The following is a 19,635-nucleotide window of genomic DNA, read 5'->3' as shown; positions in this document are numbered from 1 at the left end:
TTGATTTGAAAGGCTATGTGTCTAGTATATATGCATATGCTATTCACTTTGGGCTTAACATTATGAGTTGCACGTCACGGTCGGTGTGCCATCCCGTCCAATCACTGCGAGGACACCACCTCGAATTTTAATTATAGGCCTGTTAAATACCCGTTAGTCACTTTATTTAGACTGGATCATCAGACTGGATCTCTGACCATCATGAACACATTTTATTAATTTATATTTTAAGTAGCTCTCAGCTGATAAGCCACAGCAATGTTCATGTTACCATACTAATTACAGGTTCAAGTAATTTTGTCTTGCTCAACCAGTCAATGGTGGGAGGAGCAATAGTGTAAATAACCTTTGCCAACAAAACTTGCACTTTGCAAAAAATTTTTACAGTAAATACTCTGTAAGCTACATAATGATAACATAAACGGATTTACTAAGAACTAAGTATTTTCAAAACAACATGACTAGCTGAAATATAGCTGCAGATGCATGATGTGCAATTTAGTGGACACATGGTTAATCAAAATTGACTATATATATTTAATATATACTTATATGGCTCTGTATATGAAATAGCCTACTTTAAAAATTAAAAAAAAAAATTCCTTTAAGTTATCATATTTTGATAAATGATTTTCCTGCCATGATCATCTTTTTTGACCAGCCATAATTTTTTTGTTTAAAGGAATTATATTTGCATTTACAACTTCTGTCCACTGGGTGGAAGCATACGGAGTGTCCTCTGTAGAGGCTCATATGCAGTTACACCACTGAAAACACTGCATTTAAAATAAAAAGACTATTGAATAGCTGTCCACAGTAGTGTCCACAATGCGCAATAGGGCTGGAATAACTCCCAGGGTTAAATCCAGGAAAATTTCACTAAGCTTCACAGTTTAGACTGAAGATCAAAAATATCCATGATGCACAAACATATTGCAAGTCAGCATTAGTCTCAGCCTCAGACATCATGCCCACAGACTGTTGGCTGAATGTCTGATGCATATGGTCAGGCTTGGGAGGGTTACTTTAAAAAATGTATTCCGTTACAGTTACAAATTACTTCATAAAAAAAGTATTCAGTAATGTAATCCAAGTGCCACAATATGAAAGTATTGTAATCTGACTACTTTTGGATTACTTCAAGGTCACATGTACAAAGAAAGAAAGAAAAGGGGTCAACTTCACTGTAAATAAATTGTATTTTTAAATTTAATTTTAATTATTTCTTTTCAAATTTTTGCTAGTTTTTAAATGTTACAAATGTCCATATTTTTGAATGGGTCTCAACAATAGAAATATTTACAAAATCTGATAAATTACCAATTGCAATATTATTATCATTGTTATTATTTAGAGCTTAAAAATAGGCCTATAAAAGTGACATGAGATCATAACCAAACTGAACAAGCTAGGATCAAACATTTCTGTTCATGTTTGTTCTGCTTTAATTTTAATATTTAGCATTTTTGTTACTTTTAAAACCTATTAAAACTAAGCAATCATGTCTCATTTCCACAACTTGGGAATACACAGCCCTGAATATACATATGTAAAGGGCTATTCAGACATCTAGTGGCTACAGTATGGTGTTAAAGATTATTTTTTAGTCCTTTGATAAAGAAAGTGTTTCCATAGCTGGAAGGCAGAGTTTGCACTGTTCAACCATGTCATTTGCATTTTCTTCTTTGAAAACAAAATAGCAGCGAAATTTCCAAGAATGAAAGCGTTTTCCCCGAGGGCAGCACTTTATGTGGTGTTATTATGGCAAAATAATGATTTATTTAGTTTTAATTGATTGCGTTACATGTCAGTCAAACATCCTCTTGGGCGGTCCTTGGCCCATGAAAGATGCGATACAGTCCAGACCTTCTGCCGTCAGTCTGAAGGTCTTGCTATGTGAGACTACACTGTCCTGAATGAAACGCTTACATCCCTTTACACTTAACACTGTTTAAAAGCTAAATGGTTGTGACAGAATTACACATACTGTAAATAAAACTCATCCTCTGTCCAACCAACAGGTGAGAGATTACTTAATGAGGGATGCAGGATGATGTTTTCATAGGTGCGTTTTCTACGCCATTCACCTGTAAGAAGAAAACAGATTCACATGATTGATGTTCATTTCACACACACAGTCACACTCACAAAATACTAAAATAATGAATCTACAATCTGATAAACTGAATCCCAGTGTCATCTACTGGACTACAAGCAGCATGTTTGAATGCAATATCTGATGCTTTGCGATTAACCTGTTAGCTTCCACTGTATCGCTGGCAATATACAGACCTTTCAAAAGAGACCAAAACCATGCATATACTCCAGATTTGCTCAAGAACAGCATCCAAAGCATACTTTGGGTGTGCCTTTTTTAGGCATTTTAGGCTAATTTTACAGGAATGCTACACTCTAAAAATGCTGGGTTAAAAACAACCCAAGTTGGGTTGAAAGTGGACAAACCCAGCGATTGGGTGGTTTTAACCCAGCGGTTGGGTTAAATGTTTGCCCAACCTGCTGGGTAGTTTTATTTAACTCAACTATTGTTTAAAAATTGCTATATGGCTAGCTTAAAATGAACCCAAAATAGTTGGGAAATTAAAACCAGATGCAATAATAATAGACAAAAGGTGAATGTTTATTAATAAGCTTTAATATTTTATTAATATAAATTTAATAGTTTAATAGTTTATTAATATAAATGTATTAATAAGCAATTTAATAAATGTTTATTGTTTAATAATTATTCATTGCACATTAATAAATGTTCATAATCAACATACTTTGGGTTAATTTTAATTAAGCAATACAGTAATTTTTACTATGCTACCCAACTACCCAGCAGGTTGGGCAAACATTTAACCCTGCCGCTGGGTTAAAACAACCCAATTGCTGGGTTTGTCCATTTTCAACCCAACTTGGATTGTTTCAATAAAATGACACACAAAATATAACTGTCATGTGATTTTTTTGCATGTGATTTGAAACAAAACTTCTAACTTTCAGTTTAAAATTCAGTCATCTTTTCTAAACAACTTCACATCTAAAAAGGCAGCACTATCTTTAGTCATTATACTGATGTTTGTGTAATGTTGACTGAATGAAACCACATCACACATTCACACACAGAAAACACAACCAGAAATTCTCACCAGTTACACCTGCAACCACCAGCAGAATACAGACAGCTACTCCTCCTATAGCAAGTAAATACACAATCCAATCTGTAATGAAAAAAAGAGTCATTATTAGCAGAGACTGATTTTATTCATTGTTCGTGTTGATTATTTTTGAATTGTGAACAACACACATTTGTTGATGTGCCACTTGACATGCATGTTACGATAATAGAGATGATCACAATTATATTTTAATATTGAGAGCTCTCTTTTTCAGTCAGGCCACAATGAAAACACAAACATTGAAGTATACTCTAGACCTGCTTAAGGGAAAATGAACTGAATGAGTGAATTATACTCACTATTGACAGTCTCACTACTCTTTTCACTGATAATGCTGATGCTGTGCTGCCGACAGATGCTGCTGCTGTTAGTGATGATCTTCAGTTCATAAAGTCCAGAGTCTGTGTTTCTGGTGTTCATGATGGTCAGAGATCCAGTCTGTTGATCCAGCTTCAGTCTGTCTCTGAATCTCTCTTCAGTATGAACATATGTACAGCTCTTACTCTGATTTCCAGTGATTTCAGCGACGCGTGTGTCATTGAAGTACCATGTCATCGAATCTTTGGGGGTTTTCATTACACCGGGATCTAAAGTGAGAGATTCTCCCTCTTTCACTGACTTTGTCTTCGTTCTATTCATCTCCGCACCAGGAACATCTGAAACACAAATAATTTGCAAAACACACACAAAAAAAATTGCACAAATAGTTGCATTTCACCCCCTAGTGGCAGTCGCATGGAACTTTCAAATTGGTTGTGAAATCATTAACTTCCATTATTATTCACCATGGTAAAATAAAGCAATAAGCCCCAAGAAGCTGTGGTTTACAGTAAATTTATAACAGCTAAGGGGCGTTGTTAGGCACAACATAGAGCGGAGCTGTTTTACATTCACTGTGAACCACAGCTTCACAGGGCTTATTGCTTTAATAAAACAGTTACCACACAATACAAATATTAAAGCAAAAAAAATGTTTCAAAATGATATGTATCAATGCAACTTACATGAAATAAAATCATTAAAAAGCTTCCTTCTACTGGAAAAAATAGTCCCTGACCGTGAACAGCAACAGAAGTTACATTTAATATGCCATTAGATGGCGGCAAAGATTGACTTTATGAACGAGTCACTCAGTCGCAGTCACTGTCAGTGTCGGGCACGGGAATACCCATTAAATGCCCACTGAATTGCCATGGAACATGCAGCAGGACAGCTCCGCCCCTTTTTTAAATAGCCAATAGCGTTTTGTTTATACCACAGCTCGGCCAGAGCCGTTGAACTCGGCAAAACCTCAGTTTCCTTCTAATTTTTAATCATTTCTCCTCCTAATGTCCTCTATATCACTTTAAAATACAGCATTCTGTGCAGAATTCAAATGGGTTGGATGCATTTTGTGGTCTACATTCAATGTAGTAAATATGTGAGCAAATGACTGATTTCAGCCGCAGCTTCAGCGTCTGTTTATAGTGTAGGAGGGGCGGGACTTCAGATTCTAGAGAGCATTTGATTGGACAGAAGATCTGATGAGAAGCTGAAGTGTAATGTGATGTCATGAAAATCCATGATCCATTTTAGCAGAAGTTAGTGACAAAGTTTTGAATGCTTATATCTCCTAAATATGAATTTTGTCATTGTTTTGGAACACCAGCTTATTCATAACCTTAAGGCTATATTCATACTAAAAGTTAAAAAACTTACATTTTGATTTCAGGGGGACTTTAAATGTTAAAAGGACAAGATCACAGTGGAAATTCAAACAGACTTCTTTTTTTTGTTGTTTTTTTTTTTTGAACATAGGAATGACCTGAAGGAAAATGCTAAATCTGAATGCAGGTAATTCACTCGATATATCTCTCACAACACTCTTCTAAATAATACAATAATCTTCAATGAACAATATTAATTGAGAACAAACATATGTTTACTTTGCTAAGAGTGGCTGCTAAGACAGACGCAGCAACATACACACTCAGTGGCGCAGCGATACTTATGTAGGCTGTATATAGCGCAGCAATATACAGCTAAAAACGGTCTACTATATACAGGTAGAAACAGTGTACTGGATGCGTCATCGGTGTAATTTGAAATCAAAAGCTTCCCTACTATATATAGCATACCCGAAATAGGATGCCAAATGATTTAGGCGAAAAGTCCCCGGATGACCTACTACTTCCGGCAAGATCCTGAAATGCACATTGGATGGACACCTTACTATCCTTTGAGGTCACGGGAGAGGATTTCTGAATGGCAGTGAAGCTACGCATCTGACACTGGTAGGTCACATGATAATGACAACATGGCAAATGTAGTATGTCACAATTTCATTCATACTACCATATATTTATACTATTTAGAATGTACTTTTTTAACGGTCACAAAGTAGTGATGGGCAGATCGAGGCTTTGTGAAACACTGAAGCAGTTGAAGCAAATGTGATGTAATGTGTCGAGGCTTTGAAACAATGACACCCGTCTCCACGGTGACCCCTAGTGGTCAGAACAATGTAAATGCAACAAAACTCAGGCCAAACATGCATTAAAACACCTTTTACAAATCATTATTGCAAAAGTTTTATTGAAAGTAAAATCTATCAAATGCAATTAACTAATTGTCTAATAAGATTAAATGTATAATATGTGTTCTTTTATCAATTTTCAGGGCTTGTTTTGTTTGTTCCATGGCTCAAGCTAAACAGGCCAATAAGAGATTAATAACTACCATTATTCATTTAAATCATTCTAATGTCTATTAGACAGTCAGCTAGTGGTGACAGCAGTGGCAATCCACCTGTCACTCAAGTTGCTGTGCCCTTAATTATGCAGAACTTTAAGGCTTAATATAATTTAAACAGATGAGTTATAAAACAAAATCACCCCCACAGTTGTCATGAAGGGCAAAATTAACAGTATAGACCAAAACCACAATTTGTATCAGCCTGTAAACATGTTTCTTTCTGCTGTAAAGTTGGGCATTTTAACATGGGGATCAAGGAGATTCTGCTCTCTTTTGGAGCCTGTCCCTAGCGGTCAGTCGATGAATTGCAGTTTAAGTCACTTGGCTTCAAGAGAAACAGAGGGATGTTGCTGCTTGATCTTACCCCAATGGTCTCACTTTATCGTTCACTTCAAATTAATAGTGTATTTACAGAGCCCCGGACATGACATGCAGGAAAAAAATCGTGTGCATTTTTACATTTTTTTTCTTGCATGTCATATGCAGGACTCTGTATGTATTACCCTTAAAAATAATTAATAATCTAATTGTGTGTCCAAAAACAACACATTCTCTTTCTAGACCTGAAAATATCCACATTTTGTGATTAAAAAACACATTTTTAATTTTTATTTTTACTTCTGCACTTTGGATTCCCAGTGAAATCGCTTTAGAGAAAAGCATCTGCTAAATGACTAAAATGAAATAAATATAAGTATTTTAACACAGAATAAAAGAAGGTCGTACAAGAGGGGTCCACAAATGTCTGGGATGCAGCTATACAGGTAAAGAGAAACAGCTCTGAAAGTAACTGATGTAATCAGATTGTGAATAAGCATTAAATGACTCACCATGGACAGTGATAATAAAGATCTTTTCACTGATGCTGTTGCTGCTGATGATCTGTAGTTTATAGAGTCCAGAGTCTGTGTCTGTGATGTTCATGATGGTCAGAGATCCAGTCTGATGATCCAGCTTCAGTCTGTCTCTGAATCTCTCAGTATCTTCATTACACTGAACATCTGTACAGATCTTACTGAGATCTCCATTGATTTTAGCGATGCGAATGTTATTAAAATACCATTTAATCTTCTCTTGTTGGTTTGTTTTAACATTTGTGTTCAGAGTGACTGAATCTCCCTCCATCACTGACACTCTCTCTGTATCGACACCAGACACACCTGAAGAAGAAAGGAAAACATAATCATAAATCACTTCTAGGACACATAACAAGCAGTGAATTTTGATTTTCTGCAAATTTCTTTCAAATAAAGTCACAAAATTTCTAGACCGAACACAGAAAGAGTCAGCCATGTACTATGTTTACAGAGTCAACTAGCCTATGTTTATTTGACATACTTTTGTGTGTATTTGACGGGCTCGGGTACGCGCAGTCGCGCACGCTGTCATTCTAAATTCTCAGCCTCTTAAAACAACAATTAATTATTAAAATAATAAATGATGGTTCAGTCAGTGAACAAAGCTCGGTTAAGGATTTAAAGAGTTTTACGGACAAGTGCTTTGCTGTGAAAAAAACAAAAACAAATCGCAAGATGACATAGAGAGGATAAATAAAACACCGATTACGGACAGGAGGACCGCGTCATGAAGAATATTATTTGCGTCGACGACAGCTGCGGATTAATAGAAAAGAAAGAAATCTGAATTTCAATCTTTACAGCGGTAGAATACCATGAATACGCGTCACAGAAACACATGCTTACCAGGCTGTAAAAACCATGGAATGAAAATAAAGAGACTCATCATCTCTACTCCGGAAAACTGATTCTGTGGAAACAAGTATTTTCTGTCTATGTTGACGCCTACCGAAAATGAAAGTAACCGGACATAGGGACTTTCTGATGACACCTCTATACACATTTCCAGTGTTTTGTAAAAGAAAGAAAAAAAGTCAATTTACTTTTTATTTTGACCATTATAAATGTGCTCAGTAACTATCTACACTGAGGGCAAATTCCAAAGGGAGCATCTATATGCCCTAAAGGAGGGCACCCTAGTGTAGACAGATAGCCTCAGCATATTTATAACGGTCAAAATAAAACGTAAGTTGTCTTTTTTTTTCTTTCTTGAAGTGGGGACTCTGGAGGGAGCAGGACACCTGCGTGCCATTATGTAGATGAACGCACTAAGGGAGCAATCAGGGTTGCCAGTTTTCACAACATAAGCCGCCCAATTGCTACTTAAAACTAGCCCAATAGCGTTTCGGGGGGCGGGGTCTCACGGTAAAAAATCGCGTTCCGGGGGTAAAATTTCGCGTATTTCACCTTGTCCTATGCGATACAATGTGACGCCGCAACAAGCATTAAAAGGTATCTTTTCCATGTTAATCTGAATTTTTGTCCTAACCAGCCACGATACGCAAATATTCTATTTTAGAAGCAGTTTCTATTTCTCTGCAACGTCGTGGCTGAAACAGCAACACAAAGTATGGCAATGATAATCTAAGGTACTGTTTATGTGCTTTATTTAATGTTAAAAGTATCTAACGTGAGTTTGAATTTCATTCTGTGTTCCCAGCTTTTTAGCTGTAATGAAAACAACACTAAGAACGTTCAAACTGTAAACTCAGTGCGAACAAACAAGTGTATTCTATGACAAATAATGGTTCTGTCACTCTGTATATACTTTAAATAATGTTTAAATAGTGTAATATTATGAATTTTACTATGTACTTGCCTATTTCATTGTGTCTGCTGTGCTCTTGCAGAGAGAGCCCGCCCACACTCTCTTCTAATTGGCTGTGGTTTTTGATTTGCTTTGATTGATGGGCTAAATATCATGTTATTTGGGGGTCGCTTCAATTTGTGGCAACAGTGTAAAAGTAGCCCAATTCCGCAGGAAAAATGGCGGACTTGGCAACACTGTGAGCAATTATTTTCACGTGGGATGTGCATGACAAAGCAGCATGGCGTCCATCAGCTGATTAGCTCAGACAGATTTTCTTATTATTGTTGTTAACATAACTGTTGCAAACAAAGATAGATTTTATATATGACTTTGTATGTTTGACTGAATTGTTTACTTTATTTCTTATTGTATAGCTTCTTATAGGCTACCTTTTACTTATACTTTTATAACGGCTATTATTAATGTTAAAATTGACATTTAACAAAAGGAGACAGGGTTGTGGTTTATGTTATAATTTTATTTTTATTACAGTGAAGATAATTAGAGTAGGCTATGCACATATTAGGCTACCAAACCACATATTAATATGTTAATTATTTTTAAAATGTAAACCCAAGGAGGGCTGTGTTTTATATATTGTTTGCAGTAAAGATAATCAAGAAACTCATTTGCCTGAACCACATTTGTGTGGCTATAAATATGTTTAAGACTTTTTAAATGAAAACAAAAAGAGGCAGATTGGTGTTTTATAATATTTTGTTTTATTGTTGCCTAAAATACACATACAGAGACAACCGGAGTAGCCAGAGTGAGCTGAACAAATAGTTGTATCTCGGCCAAATATTGTCCTATCCTACAAACCATACATTAATTGAAAGCTTATTTATTCAGCTTTCAGATGATGTATAAACCTCAATTTCAAAAAAATATAGCCTACCATTATGTGGTCTGGGGTCACATTTTTGGGTGAACTATCCCTTTAATGGAAAATTCATTGTACCACAATATATTTAACACAGAACTCAGCACAAGACACTGAAGTAAATTATTCCAAATAACCAATGACTTCAACACAATCTAAGATTTTTTTTAAATATGATTGTTTTTGATGTGTAAAACATTTTTTTAAGGATGAATTTTATTTCACTGTAAAGCTATTCTGTGTAGGAGGAAAGTCAGACTGTGACTGTGAGGTTTATAACTGCAGGACAGGAAGAAGCTCTACACCTATACATAGATGAAACAGTTACCACTTGCCTGCAAAGCTGTTTGTCCATCCAGCAGATCAAACCATGTTTCTGAAGAAAACCAACCGCAGCAGGTTTCAGTTTGACTCGAGCTCGAGATGTCGAGCTGCCAGTGTCTCACCTCAGTAAGAGTTTGTTGAAAAAAAATGAAAAAATGAAAATGATCATTTATGTCATTAATTACTCACCCTCATGTCGTTCCACACCCGCAAGAACTTTGTTCATCTTCAGAACACAAATTTAAATATTTTTTGATGAAATCCGAGAGGTATATGATTTGTCCATAGGTGAGGTGTGGTTTGCAGAACTTTACACACTGGATGAGAAGCGCCACGTTTTTAAATAATAAAACATTTCAGAATCCTCTATTATAATGCATTAATTGCCCCAAATCCTTGTTAATGTAAGCTACACTAAGACTTCATCATTTTACCTCCTAGTCGGGTGCTGGATCCAGGCCGTATCCAGATCAGATGGAGAACCTGTGTCTGGACCTGACTACAACGTAGCCCAGGAGACAATGGGCCTACAGATCCAGTTCTGGCTGCATCTATAATTCCGATTTTTAATCCCCGTATCCACTTACATATATTTATATATAATCTATTTTTAATCTCTATAATAAAAATGTATAATTCAGATTTTGATCTCCATATCCATTTACATATATTATATATATCTTCCAAGGGGTTTTTTCCCTCCTAGGACTTTTTTTCCCAGTGCTAGCACGCTGGGTTTTTCTCCTAGGGGGTTTTTTTCCACCCCTGGGAGTCAGCCGACATTGGCTTAATGTAGCACCATCTTGTATATGTTACATGTTACCACGCTTGTTTGTACAGCTTATTTTTAACCACTTCCCTTTTTTCTGTGCTTCTAATATGTAAAGCTGCTTTGAAACAATTACCAATTGTAAAAGCGCTATATATAAATAATTTTGTTTTTGACTAGTCTGACTGTATGACTGTACATTTTAATATCAGTGCTAATAGCCAATAAGTTAGATGCCATATTTTCTTTTAGGCTTAATTTATGACTCTGGATTATCTGTATTTTTTTAGAAATAGAGATCACGGTTCTACAGTGATTCTGAAAACAAAACATTAGGCAGCCAAACAAAATAATATGTAGCCTAATTTACTTAAGGTTCTGACAAAACGTTCTATTTAAAGTTATAAATGAGTATATTAAAAAAGAAAAAAAAAAATAAATGAGTAAAAGAAATGAATGAATGAAGACTTTTGTTCAGAGTTTTTCAACAGATTTTATCGAATACATTTTAACAGTCACTGGTCGCCTTCGACAGGCTTAACAGTGTAATACAATCTGTATCAAGCATAACATATATTTTTTAGGTCTCTTACGCATTTTGATTGCGATTGTCACAACATCAGTGTTTATATCCAGATTATAAACGTTTAATTCACAGTATTTTTTTTCCATAATTGAGCCTTGATATATATTTATTGAGGCTTATTTTACTGTTCCCCTGTCTTGGTTTTGTGTTTATGGACTGTATTTACTTCCTTGTTCAGTGCCTTATGCCACCCTGTTTGTTGCCATAGTTACCCTCATTAGTTGTCATAGTGATTAATCAGTTTCAGGTGTGCCTTGTTAACCTCTTGTTATGTGTATATATTCCCCTGTGTTTCAGAACCCATCCACATGGAGATGTATCGGTGTTTCCTAGAGATGGAGCTGGTGTTTTGGGAGCCTGAAAATGCTATTTTTTGAAACCGGGCAACAGAGTGGATAAATCTGAAAACAACACCCTTGACACCACTACAGAAACGTAACAGCAACTACAACAATAGCAGTCTACATGCTTGTGTTCGTTCTGCAGAAGCTACTGAGCCTGTTAGCTTTACTAAAGTAAAAATCAAGCATTCTGCGTTAGTTCAGGCAGGCCTCATAGTCAAGCTCCACTATCAGCTGATTCGCAAAGTCCAACCCCACCCATATCAGCTGATCTGATTTCTATGGACTCCACTGGCAACTCTCAAATAAGGTGCAATACTTAAATGCAGCTTCTGTCTCTCTGCTTGCTTGGCTGCTTCCACTGCACACTGCTTGTGACCCACCTCCTCCCCAGCTCCTCCTTAAACTTGTGTTTAACTTAATCAGTGTCATTCTGTTGTCATTGATGCAGGCTCTGTTCTTGATAGGGGGATTTTGTGCTGCTCTCCCAGTTAAAAATGGTAGGTTGTCCCCAGAAGCTGCCGCTGTTCTCGGTCTTGGCTTTCATGGAGCTCATGAAAACGACGGGGAATTTAGAACAGAGCCATAGCGCCAAATTGTAACTTTAGCAAAATATGCCAATAAAAAATTTGTTTGTCTCTTGTAATTTTTGACTTTAGTGGTGCTGACTGAACTTTATTTCTAAGCTTTACTAAAGTTTGTATACAGCGCGCAAGGTTTAAGCGCATGCTCCAGGTCTTATTCTCTGTTTTTAGTGTATCTCTGTGGCAGAATTACAGCTCCACTGGTCTGGCATGTATACTTTTGAGTCGGTTCCAGTGGTTTCGTTTGTACGCAGATATTTCTTGAGTTGATGCTGTGTTTACAGAATTTGTTTTTAGAACAAGGAAAAAAAAGATTGGATAGGGAAAGCTCTGGCTTTATGTGGATCTGGCCTCAGTCTCGGTTTGTCGGTTGTCTCTGCATGTAGGGTGAAGTTGCTGCGCTCTTGCTCTGTGAAGTTAATAGAGTTACCGTCTTAAAACACTCTACATAGCGCTCTTCTTGAATACATGCAGCAATTGTATCAGCTATGCACCGTTACAGTCAGAAACACACACACACACACACACACACACACACACACACACACACACACACACACACACACACACACACACACACACACACACACACACACACACACACACACACATTGTCTGGTTATTAAGACTTTATATAGGCCTATATAATAACATGCGCACAGTGTGTGTGTGTGTGTGTGTGTGTGTGTGTGAGAGAGTGAAACAGTAGGGTGATCAAACCCAGTGGGGGGAGGATATGCACCAAATAGGTTTATTAGATCAGTTTTCACTGAAACGCTGGAGATGTTCTGAAACATGATGCTTGTTTTGTTCAGTTTGTGTTGGTGGAGTCTGATTGGTAAGTTTTATATACAGCTATGGAAAAAATTAAGAGACCACTTAACATTGATTTCTGAACTTGGAGTGGTCTCTTAATTTTTTCCATAGCTGTATATTGATAGCCTAATTTCTTCCAGTTTTAGGCAAATAATTCTGCTGCTATTGTTTAAATTTGCATTTGCTGTTTTTATTTTTTTTAGGTCTTTTTGCAATGAGCCAAATATAAAAATGTGAAACTACTGAAAATGTCTAGATGAAATAAACTTATTCACTTGTCATGCAACTTCAAATGTTTATTTTGCTCTACATGCAGATAACTTTAAAACATAATAAAGATCAAATGTCACCTTTTATTTTGATTTTTATCTCTGCTGCTGCTATAATTATGAACTGATTTCAGTTTTGAACCTGTTTATTGTTCTCCAGGTGTGTTTGGTGATTCAGTGTCAGAGATGGAGGGAGATTCTGTCACTTTATACACTGATCTTACTAAAATACATGAAGATGAAGATTTACTGTGGAAATATGGAGCTAAAAACTCTCTGATAGCCGAAATCAGTAGAGCTGCGGGAATCTTCTCTACATATAACGGTACTGATGGGAGATTCAGAGACAGACTGAAGCTGGACGATCAAACTGGATCTCTGACCATCACAAACATCACAACTGAACATGCTGGAGTTTATCAACTACTAATAAGTGGAGCGAAACGATCCTCAAAAACATTCAGTGTTTCTGTCTATGGTGAGTAGAGACCATTTCTTTAGTTCTTTATATATTCTTGTTATTAGGAAACTGTTGATGAATATTGCTCAAGACAATTTAAACTTAATTGATAGCATAATATTGATTACCACACAAATTATTCTTAAAAAAAAAGAAAAGAAAAGAAAAGAAAAAAATTATTACGGCAAGAAAAGATAAAAGTTTACGGCAAGGCGCTTATAGGCGCTTATGAGGTCAAATTTTTAAAGATTTAAAAGGTGAAATGTGAAGCTAATTATTTAATAGAAACACAATAATTCTTCTCCTTAAACTTGAGTAGTATTTGAACTGTAAATCTATTTAAATCATAATTTTTTGGGGGTCATTTTAGGTGTTCTGTTGTCAGAGAGACAGAATTGTAAAATTAAACAAAGGTTAGCAAGTCATTTTTACTAAAATCACGTTAACATTAATGTCTTATGGCTGTACTATTGATTTTTGCTTTTCTGCAGGACAAATAGAAATAAACTGTAGTAATCAACATTACACCATAAATGCTGTTGATTGAGCTTAACTCTGAATGTTCCTTTAACTATTTACATATTGAAATATTTATTCATATATTTTGAGATGAAAAACACTCACTGACTGTCATCACAATACATCGAAATTAAGATCTGATGACTAGATTTACCCACATTTGTTTATTGTCTCATGTTTTACAGCTCCCCTGCCCACTCCTAACATTACCAGAGTCTCTTCACAATGTTCTTCATCATCATCAAATTGTTCATTAGTGTGTTCAGCTGTGAATGTGAGTCATGTGACTCTCTCCTGGTACAAAGGAAACAGTTTATTGTCCAGCATCAGTGTGTCTGATCTCAGCATCAGTCTCTCTCTACCTCTGGAGGTGGAATATCAGGATAAAAACACCTACAGCTGTGTGCTGAACAATCCCATCAGCAACCAGACTCAACATCTGGACAACATCACTCGACTATGTCACACATGTGCAGGTAGCGGTGATGTACTCTGTGTTTATTTAATGTGACAGATTCACTCACACTAATGATTTATTTCATCCATTACAGGTCAGAATCTACCTTTATTGTACATAGTGCTGATCTCTGCTGCTGCTGCTGGATCTCTGTTGATTGTAGCTGCAGTCGTGATATGCTGTACCTGCAGGAGATGCAGAAAAAAAGGTCAAGAGAGCAATTATTAATTTAAAATATTAATGAAGCAGAAACATTTATTTGTTACAGATTTACACATTTCTATGTAAAACTGCTAGCTTTGTTGTTTTAACAATATGTATTATTGTCAATGCAGTTCAAATCCAGGAGGAAGACGAAACTGATTCAGCATTGTGTAAACCAACAACACACACAAAAAAGGTAAGAAGTTACAGGAAATTGTTGCAGTCAGTTAGTGATTGAAGCCTGCTGATTGAAGTTTGCAGCAGCGGACGGTCAGTGAACAGGCGTGGGTGGTTTATCGAATCAACTGTCATTGTCACCGTCAGTAAGGAGCAGATCAAAAGGAGAGCAATTTATACTAAACATATGTACTGTTTGCACCTCTGTGTTAGTTTTTCCATTTTTCAGGGATAGGCCTATTATCATTTTGCAGATGTTAAAAAAAAGCTGGCACAAATCAGTTAATTGGCTTGATAGAAAATGTTTCTAAAATGGATCACATGTTTTTAGTAACAGTAATATATTATCATTGATTAATATTTATTATCATTGAATTATTAAATCTGACAGCTTCTGCTGTCGTCCCATTAGTGATGTTAATATTTGTGTATCTGAGTATTTCATTTATGTCAGTTGTGAAGCATTAAAAACCGAGGAGTGTTAAAAAAAAGAGCTAAAGTATAACCTCCTCCACAGCAAAACACTTGCTGGATGGTTGGATATTCTTAAAGGGATAGTTCACCCAAAAATGAGAATTCTGTCATCGTTTACTCAACTTCAAGTTGTTCCAAACCTGCATGAATTTCTTTCTTCTGCTGAACACAAAGGAAGATATTTTAAAGATTGTTTGTAACCAAACAGTTGCGGGGCCCCAGATAACAAGCAACCATCGAAACAACGTTAAATAAATGTTGAAAAAATGTTGACGGCTTCACAAACAGCATTACCAGCTTCACTTATTACTAACCAGATTAATTCTGTCATTTATCTACAGAATTAATGTTTGAGAATTAACAGAGGTTTAGATGTTGATGTTTTATTGAAAATGTTTGGTCACCACTAAGGTGGTCAGTGTTTCCTTTAGTTGGGCAGTTTGTCTCTCGGGTGTTTATGTGAATTTGTGGTCTTTGTAACAGTGTTTATCAAAACTCATATTTTGTGGCAAGGAAAGCCAGAGACAAAGATGACCAGGTGATATAGTTTTCAGCATCATAAAGAAGAATAATTAATAATATTGACATATTTCGTTGTTGCCTTATCAGCTTATTAAGCATAATCGGGTTAAAAATGTGCATGCAAACGCTAAGTGAAAGTGATTGTATTTTTTTTTTTTTTAACTTACTGGTCATACACAAGCCAAGTGAAATCTTTTACAACAGTATAGACATTTAAAAACCGTTTCTCAACCTGTAAATCTGTTTAAAGCGTGGGTACCATGGCATTTGACCTGGTACTTTTTGAACACATTAAGAATTAATTTGTAAACAATAGTGCAGATTGTCTTTTAACGCACGGAGTGCACGAATATAGCATGGAAAAGAGAACCACCAATAAAAAGCAATACATACGAATGAATTAGATTTGGTTACACATTTATTCGAATGAGAGCCACCAGGTTCCACCAAGTAACAGTAACCTTGATGTGTGTCGTCTGACTGAACAAGATCACTCCCGTTGTTGCATTAGTTTAGTTTATGGACAGCCCATTTCTGATTTTGATGTGCTGCTGTCTGCCTGAAAATATGAGTTTTTTTTTTTAATTTGCAAAGCTCATGAATTAAGTGTTATGACGTGTATTAGTTAGGCCTATGTAGGCTAAAAACATTTGACTATTACACCAAAACCAGCCTGTGGTCTGTGACTATGGCCTAATAATTTAAATAATCTTTTGTTTAAAATCATATACAAACAGTTATAATTATAGATGCGTGTGTTCGTTATTCTAAAATCAATTATATAAAATCATCTTTTATAGGACAGAGCGGTTTACCCATGTTACACTCAAAAAAATAACTTGTTGGTCTAACTTAATTCAATTATGACACCTATTTCCACACAGTTGAACTGATTTATTTGAACTTAAGCTAGGTTAATTGTACTAATGAGTGAAATTCATCCTAATTGAATGAGATCACACCAGTTTCATTTGACGTATTCTGTGTATGTTTCCTGAACATAATTCATTCTTGTTGATCCAACCAGTGCTTTTTTTTTTTGTTTTTTTGTTACCATCATGGTGAAGATGTGCGCTTGTGCTTAGGTTTTGAGTAGCTGTTGTTCACAGACATACATGTTTCATTACCATTGAGAGGGGAAAAGCTGATGACCATATGTAGACTGTGTAAAATTTGTGCTGGCCCTCCAAGTAATTTATTTATATTTCTATAAAAACTAAACTAAAATAACACTTATTCATATGCTAAGTAACATTTATAGCATGCAACTAATGATCAGATAAAGAACTTCTCATTACTGGCTTGAGCACAGTTAATGCTCGTTGAGAACAATATAAATTTGTTTTACATAGCCACCCATAGACTAACCACAAGGTCTACACTTCAGCATAATGGTAACCTCAAAAAATCGACATAACATAAACTCTTTTAAATGTCAAATATAACTGAACTTCAAACTTTAAAAGGTATTTCCCTTTACTAAAAAACACATTAAACAGCACTTAAGTTCAACATTTACTGTCCCAATCTTTCCCTATGCAAAGCATGCTGTGAACTAGAAATCCACTGCCCAGGTTCAATCAATGCAACATAAATGATTCATGTAGTCCCAACACAAATGGTTTAGGTTGACCTAACATTTTGCAAATTTAATTTCATTTAACATAATACAATTGAGTGCGAATGCCAATTAAGTAAAAAACTAAAGATTTGTGTTGGTTCAGCTTATTTTATTTAAATAAACTGAACAAGCAGCTAGAATCATTTTTTTGAGTGTAGCTGTGCTGAAGTCTGTCCTCGAGCTGCAGTGTCTCTGCGGTTCATGATTATCTGAGGTTAAATGCAGCTTTAGCGGCCATCGGTTGCTGCGTAGATGTGCTGCAATAAGTGTCTTTGCTGTTGCTTTTGTGTGAAAGACATTCATACTCCATGCAGAAGCTGTCATGACAAAACCTTCAGAACTTAATCTGTTTGATTTAATGGTTTAAAAAGCCATGAATGAGATGTTTGATGTCATTTCCTCCTGCTGCTCCATGTTAGAATCTATTCAGTAGTAGTTAAAAAAAACTTGTCTGCATTTGTAGATTTGCATATTAAAAATAAAAGCAGCATACAAGATCAAACCTTGGAGTAAAAATGGTAGAAAATTGTGTTCAGATCCACTGATCTATCTAGGGTTTAAAAGGTTTTATTAAGAGAACAACAAGATTATTCAAAGAGAAATCTCGGTCTGTCGTTAATTTTCTTGTCGCTTCAGCAGGTTCCTGATTGAGTTTGGGTTTTCTTGCAGAAATCAAAGACGGAGTCTGTGTATGAAAATGTCCCCAAAAGACGATGATCTTTATCTGCCAGAACTGATGTCAGAGCTCTCACTGGACCTTGTCTCACACCTTTTGGTTTTGCTCACATTTATTCCTTGTTCTGTGTGTGTGTGTGTGTGTGTGTGTGTGTGTGTGTGTGTGTGTGTGTGTGTGTGTGTGTGTGTGTGTGTGTGATGTCTGAAATTTTAGTTTAATTTAGTTTGTACCCATAGCATATCATCCATAAACTCAACTAAAATGTTATATTTTTAGTTTATCATATAGAAATGTACATAACTTTCATTAGTAAATATTGATTCCACCCTTTACTGTGCTTCTATGACTGTCATTTACTGTTCTTGTTTAATTAGTTTTAAAAAAATGAATTGGATATTAACTGCATTGCATAGTGCTTTACAGTATCACACATAAAATGTGATCTGCTAGATATTTTGGCTGCTATATCACAAGCACATTATCGCTCTCTAGTTTACAAAGCAGAAATCACTGTTGTTGTTTTTTTGATGAAGCACATTTCTACTGCCTCAAGTGCAAGTGCTGTACAAAACAACCACATAATAGTCTAATAACAGCACTACTTTTCACCGATAGAGTGCGCTATTTAAAAGATCCTGCTGTTATAGAGGATCCGCTGAAGAACATAAGATATCTTACATTAAAAATGCACTGCTCTCTTATGCCTCTTTGAATGATAACAATGTCAGTTAAGCATAGATTAATGCTTATGATGTCATATTTCCATCTTATAAAATCAGCTTTATGTGACTCTCCAGTGATTTGTTTTTTGTTTTTGCTGTGGTCATCAGTCGTTTGATATTAATTGAACTGATAAATGGTGGATGTTTGAGCAAAAGCAGCTAAAACAGCATCACGGCACTGAGATCAATGGGAAACAGTGGTGTTCACAGTCAGGCTAATATTATGCAAGTAAAATTCATAACGCAAGAGCCTACTCCATGTAATGTGAAAACTGTCACAGACACCCTACACTACATAACCATGATCACAATATGTGAAATTGAAGTTGATCAAGATGATCTCTCAACTATATTTTAATATTCAGTTATAGCTCACTTTTTCATTTATTTGGTTGATATAAAAAAAATAACTCTAAACTCTAAACTGTATTTTAACATTCCTCAAAGGAAAATGCATTGAATGATTAAATTATAATCACCAGTGACAATAACACTTACATTTCTTAGAGCGGCTGGAGCCTCCAGAGTCTGAAGTTCTGATGATTGTGATGGTGAGATATACCAAAGTCCCTTTAAGACAAGTCATTTCACTCGGCGGCCATCTTTGAAACGCCTCTCGGGCATCGTGGGCATCATGCAGCTCCTATCT

At 35.8% G+C, this 19,635-nt stretch overlaps 2 protein-coding genes across 2 annotated transcripts; one reads left to right on the top strand and one right to left on the bottom strand.

Annotated features, from left to right (window-relative positions):
• Nucleotides 1-578: 578 nt before the first annotated feature.
• On the bottom strand, nt 579-7,695 carry LOC137029257 (junctional adhesion molecule C-like). The gene is made up of 5 exons (XM_067398831.1): nt 7,619-7,695; nt 6,746-7,075; nt 3,482-3,838; nt 3,153-3,224; nt 579-2,087 (listed from the first exon to the last, which is right to left on the bottom strand). Exons 1-5 carry the CDS (start codon nt 7,659-7,661, stop codon nt 1,978-1,980), a joined length of 912 nt encoding a protein of 303 aa, XP_067254932.1. The 5' UTR covers nt 7,662-7,695; the 3' UTR covers nt 579-1,977.
• A 2,193-nt stretch (nt 7,696-9,888) lies between these two features.
• LOC137028178 (CD48 antigen-like) lies at nt 9,889-18,369 on the top strand. Its single transcript, XM_067396948.1, has 8 exons — nt 9,889-9,915; nt 10,231-10,295; nt 11,442-11,488; nt 13,315-13,632; nt 14,319-14,609; nt 14,685-14,798; nt 14,926-14,990; nt 18,258-18,369. Exons 1-8 carry the CDS (start codon nt 9,889-9,891, stop codon nt 18,303-18,305), a joined length of 975 nt encoding a protein of 324 aa, XP_067253049.1. The 3' UTR covers nt 18,306-18,369.
• The last annotated feature ends 1,266 nt before the right edge of the window (nt 18,370-19,635 follow it).

Source organism: Chanodichthys erythropterus, chromosome 10, assembly GCF_024489055.1.
Source record: "Chanodichthys erythropterus isolate Z2021 chromosome 10, ASM2448905v1, whole genome shotgun sequence".
Taxonomy (NCBI): domain Eukaryota; kingdom Metazoa; phylum Chordata; class Actinopteri; order Cypriniformes; family Xenocyprididae; genus Chanodichthys; species Chanodichthys erythropterus.
Note: the sequence above shows the minus strand (reverse complement) of the source record. Positions and strands in the feature narration are given on the sequence as shown.

What these genes read in the sequence shown, in the direction of transcription:
- LOC137028178 (XM_067396948.1), top strand. Translation starts at nt 9,889, where the DNA reads ATGTCGAGCTGCCAGTGTCTCACCTCA. An exon ending in ATTCAGTGTTTCTGTCTATG is followed by an intron (nt 13,633 to 14,318) that starts GTGAGTAGAGAC and finishes CATGTTTTACAG; the next exon opens with CTCCCCTGCCCACTCCTAAC. An exon ending in CAGGAGATGCAGAAAAAAAG is followed by an intron (nt 14,799 to 14,925) that starts GTCAAGAGAGCA and finishes TTGTCAATGCAG; the next exon opens with TTCAAATCCAGGAGGAAGAC.
- LOC137029257 (XM_067398831.1), bottom strand. Translation starts at nt 7,661, where the DNA reads ATGATGAGTCTCTTTATTTTCATTCCATGGTTTTTACAGCCTG. An exon ending in GAGTAGTGAGACTGTCAATA is followed by an intron (nt 3,225 to 3,481) that starts GTGAGTATAATT and finishes TTTTCATTACAG; the next exon opens with ATTGGATTGTGTATTTACTT. An exon ending in GGTGGTTGCAGGTGTAACTG is followed by an intron (nt 2,088 to 3,152) that starts GTGAGAATTTCT and finishes TTCTTCTTACAG; the next exon opens with GTGAATGGCGTAGAAAACGC.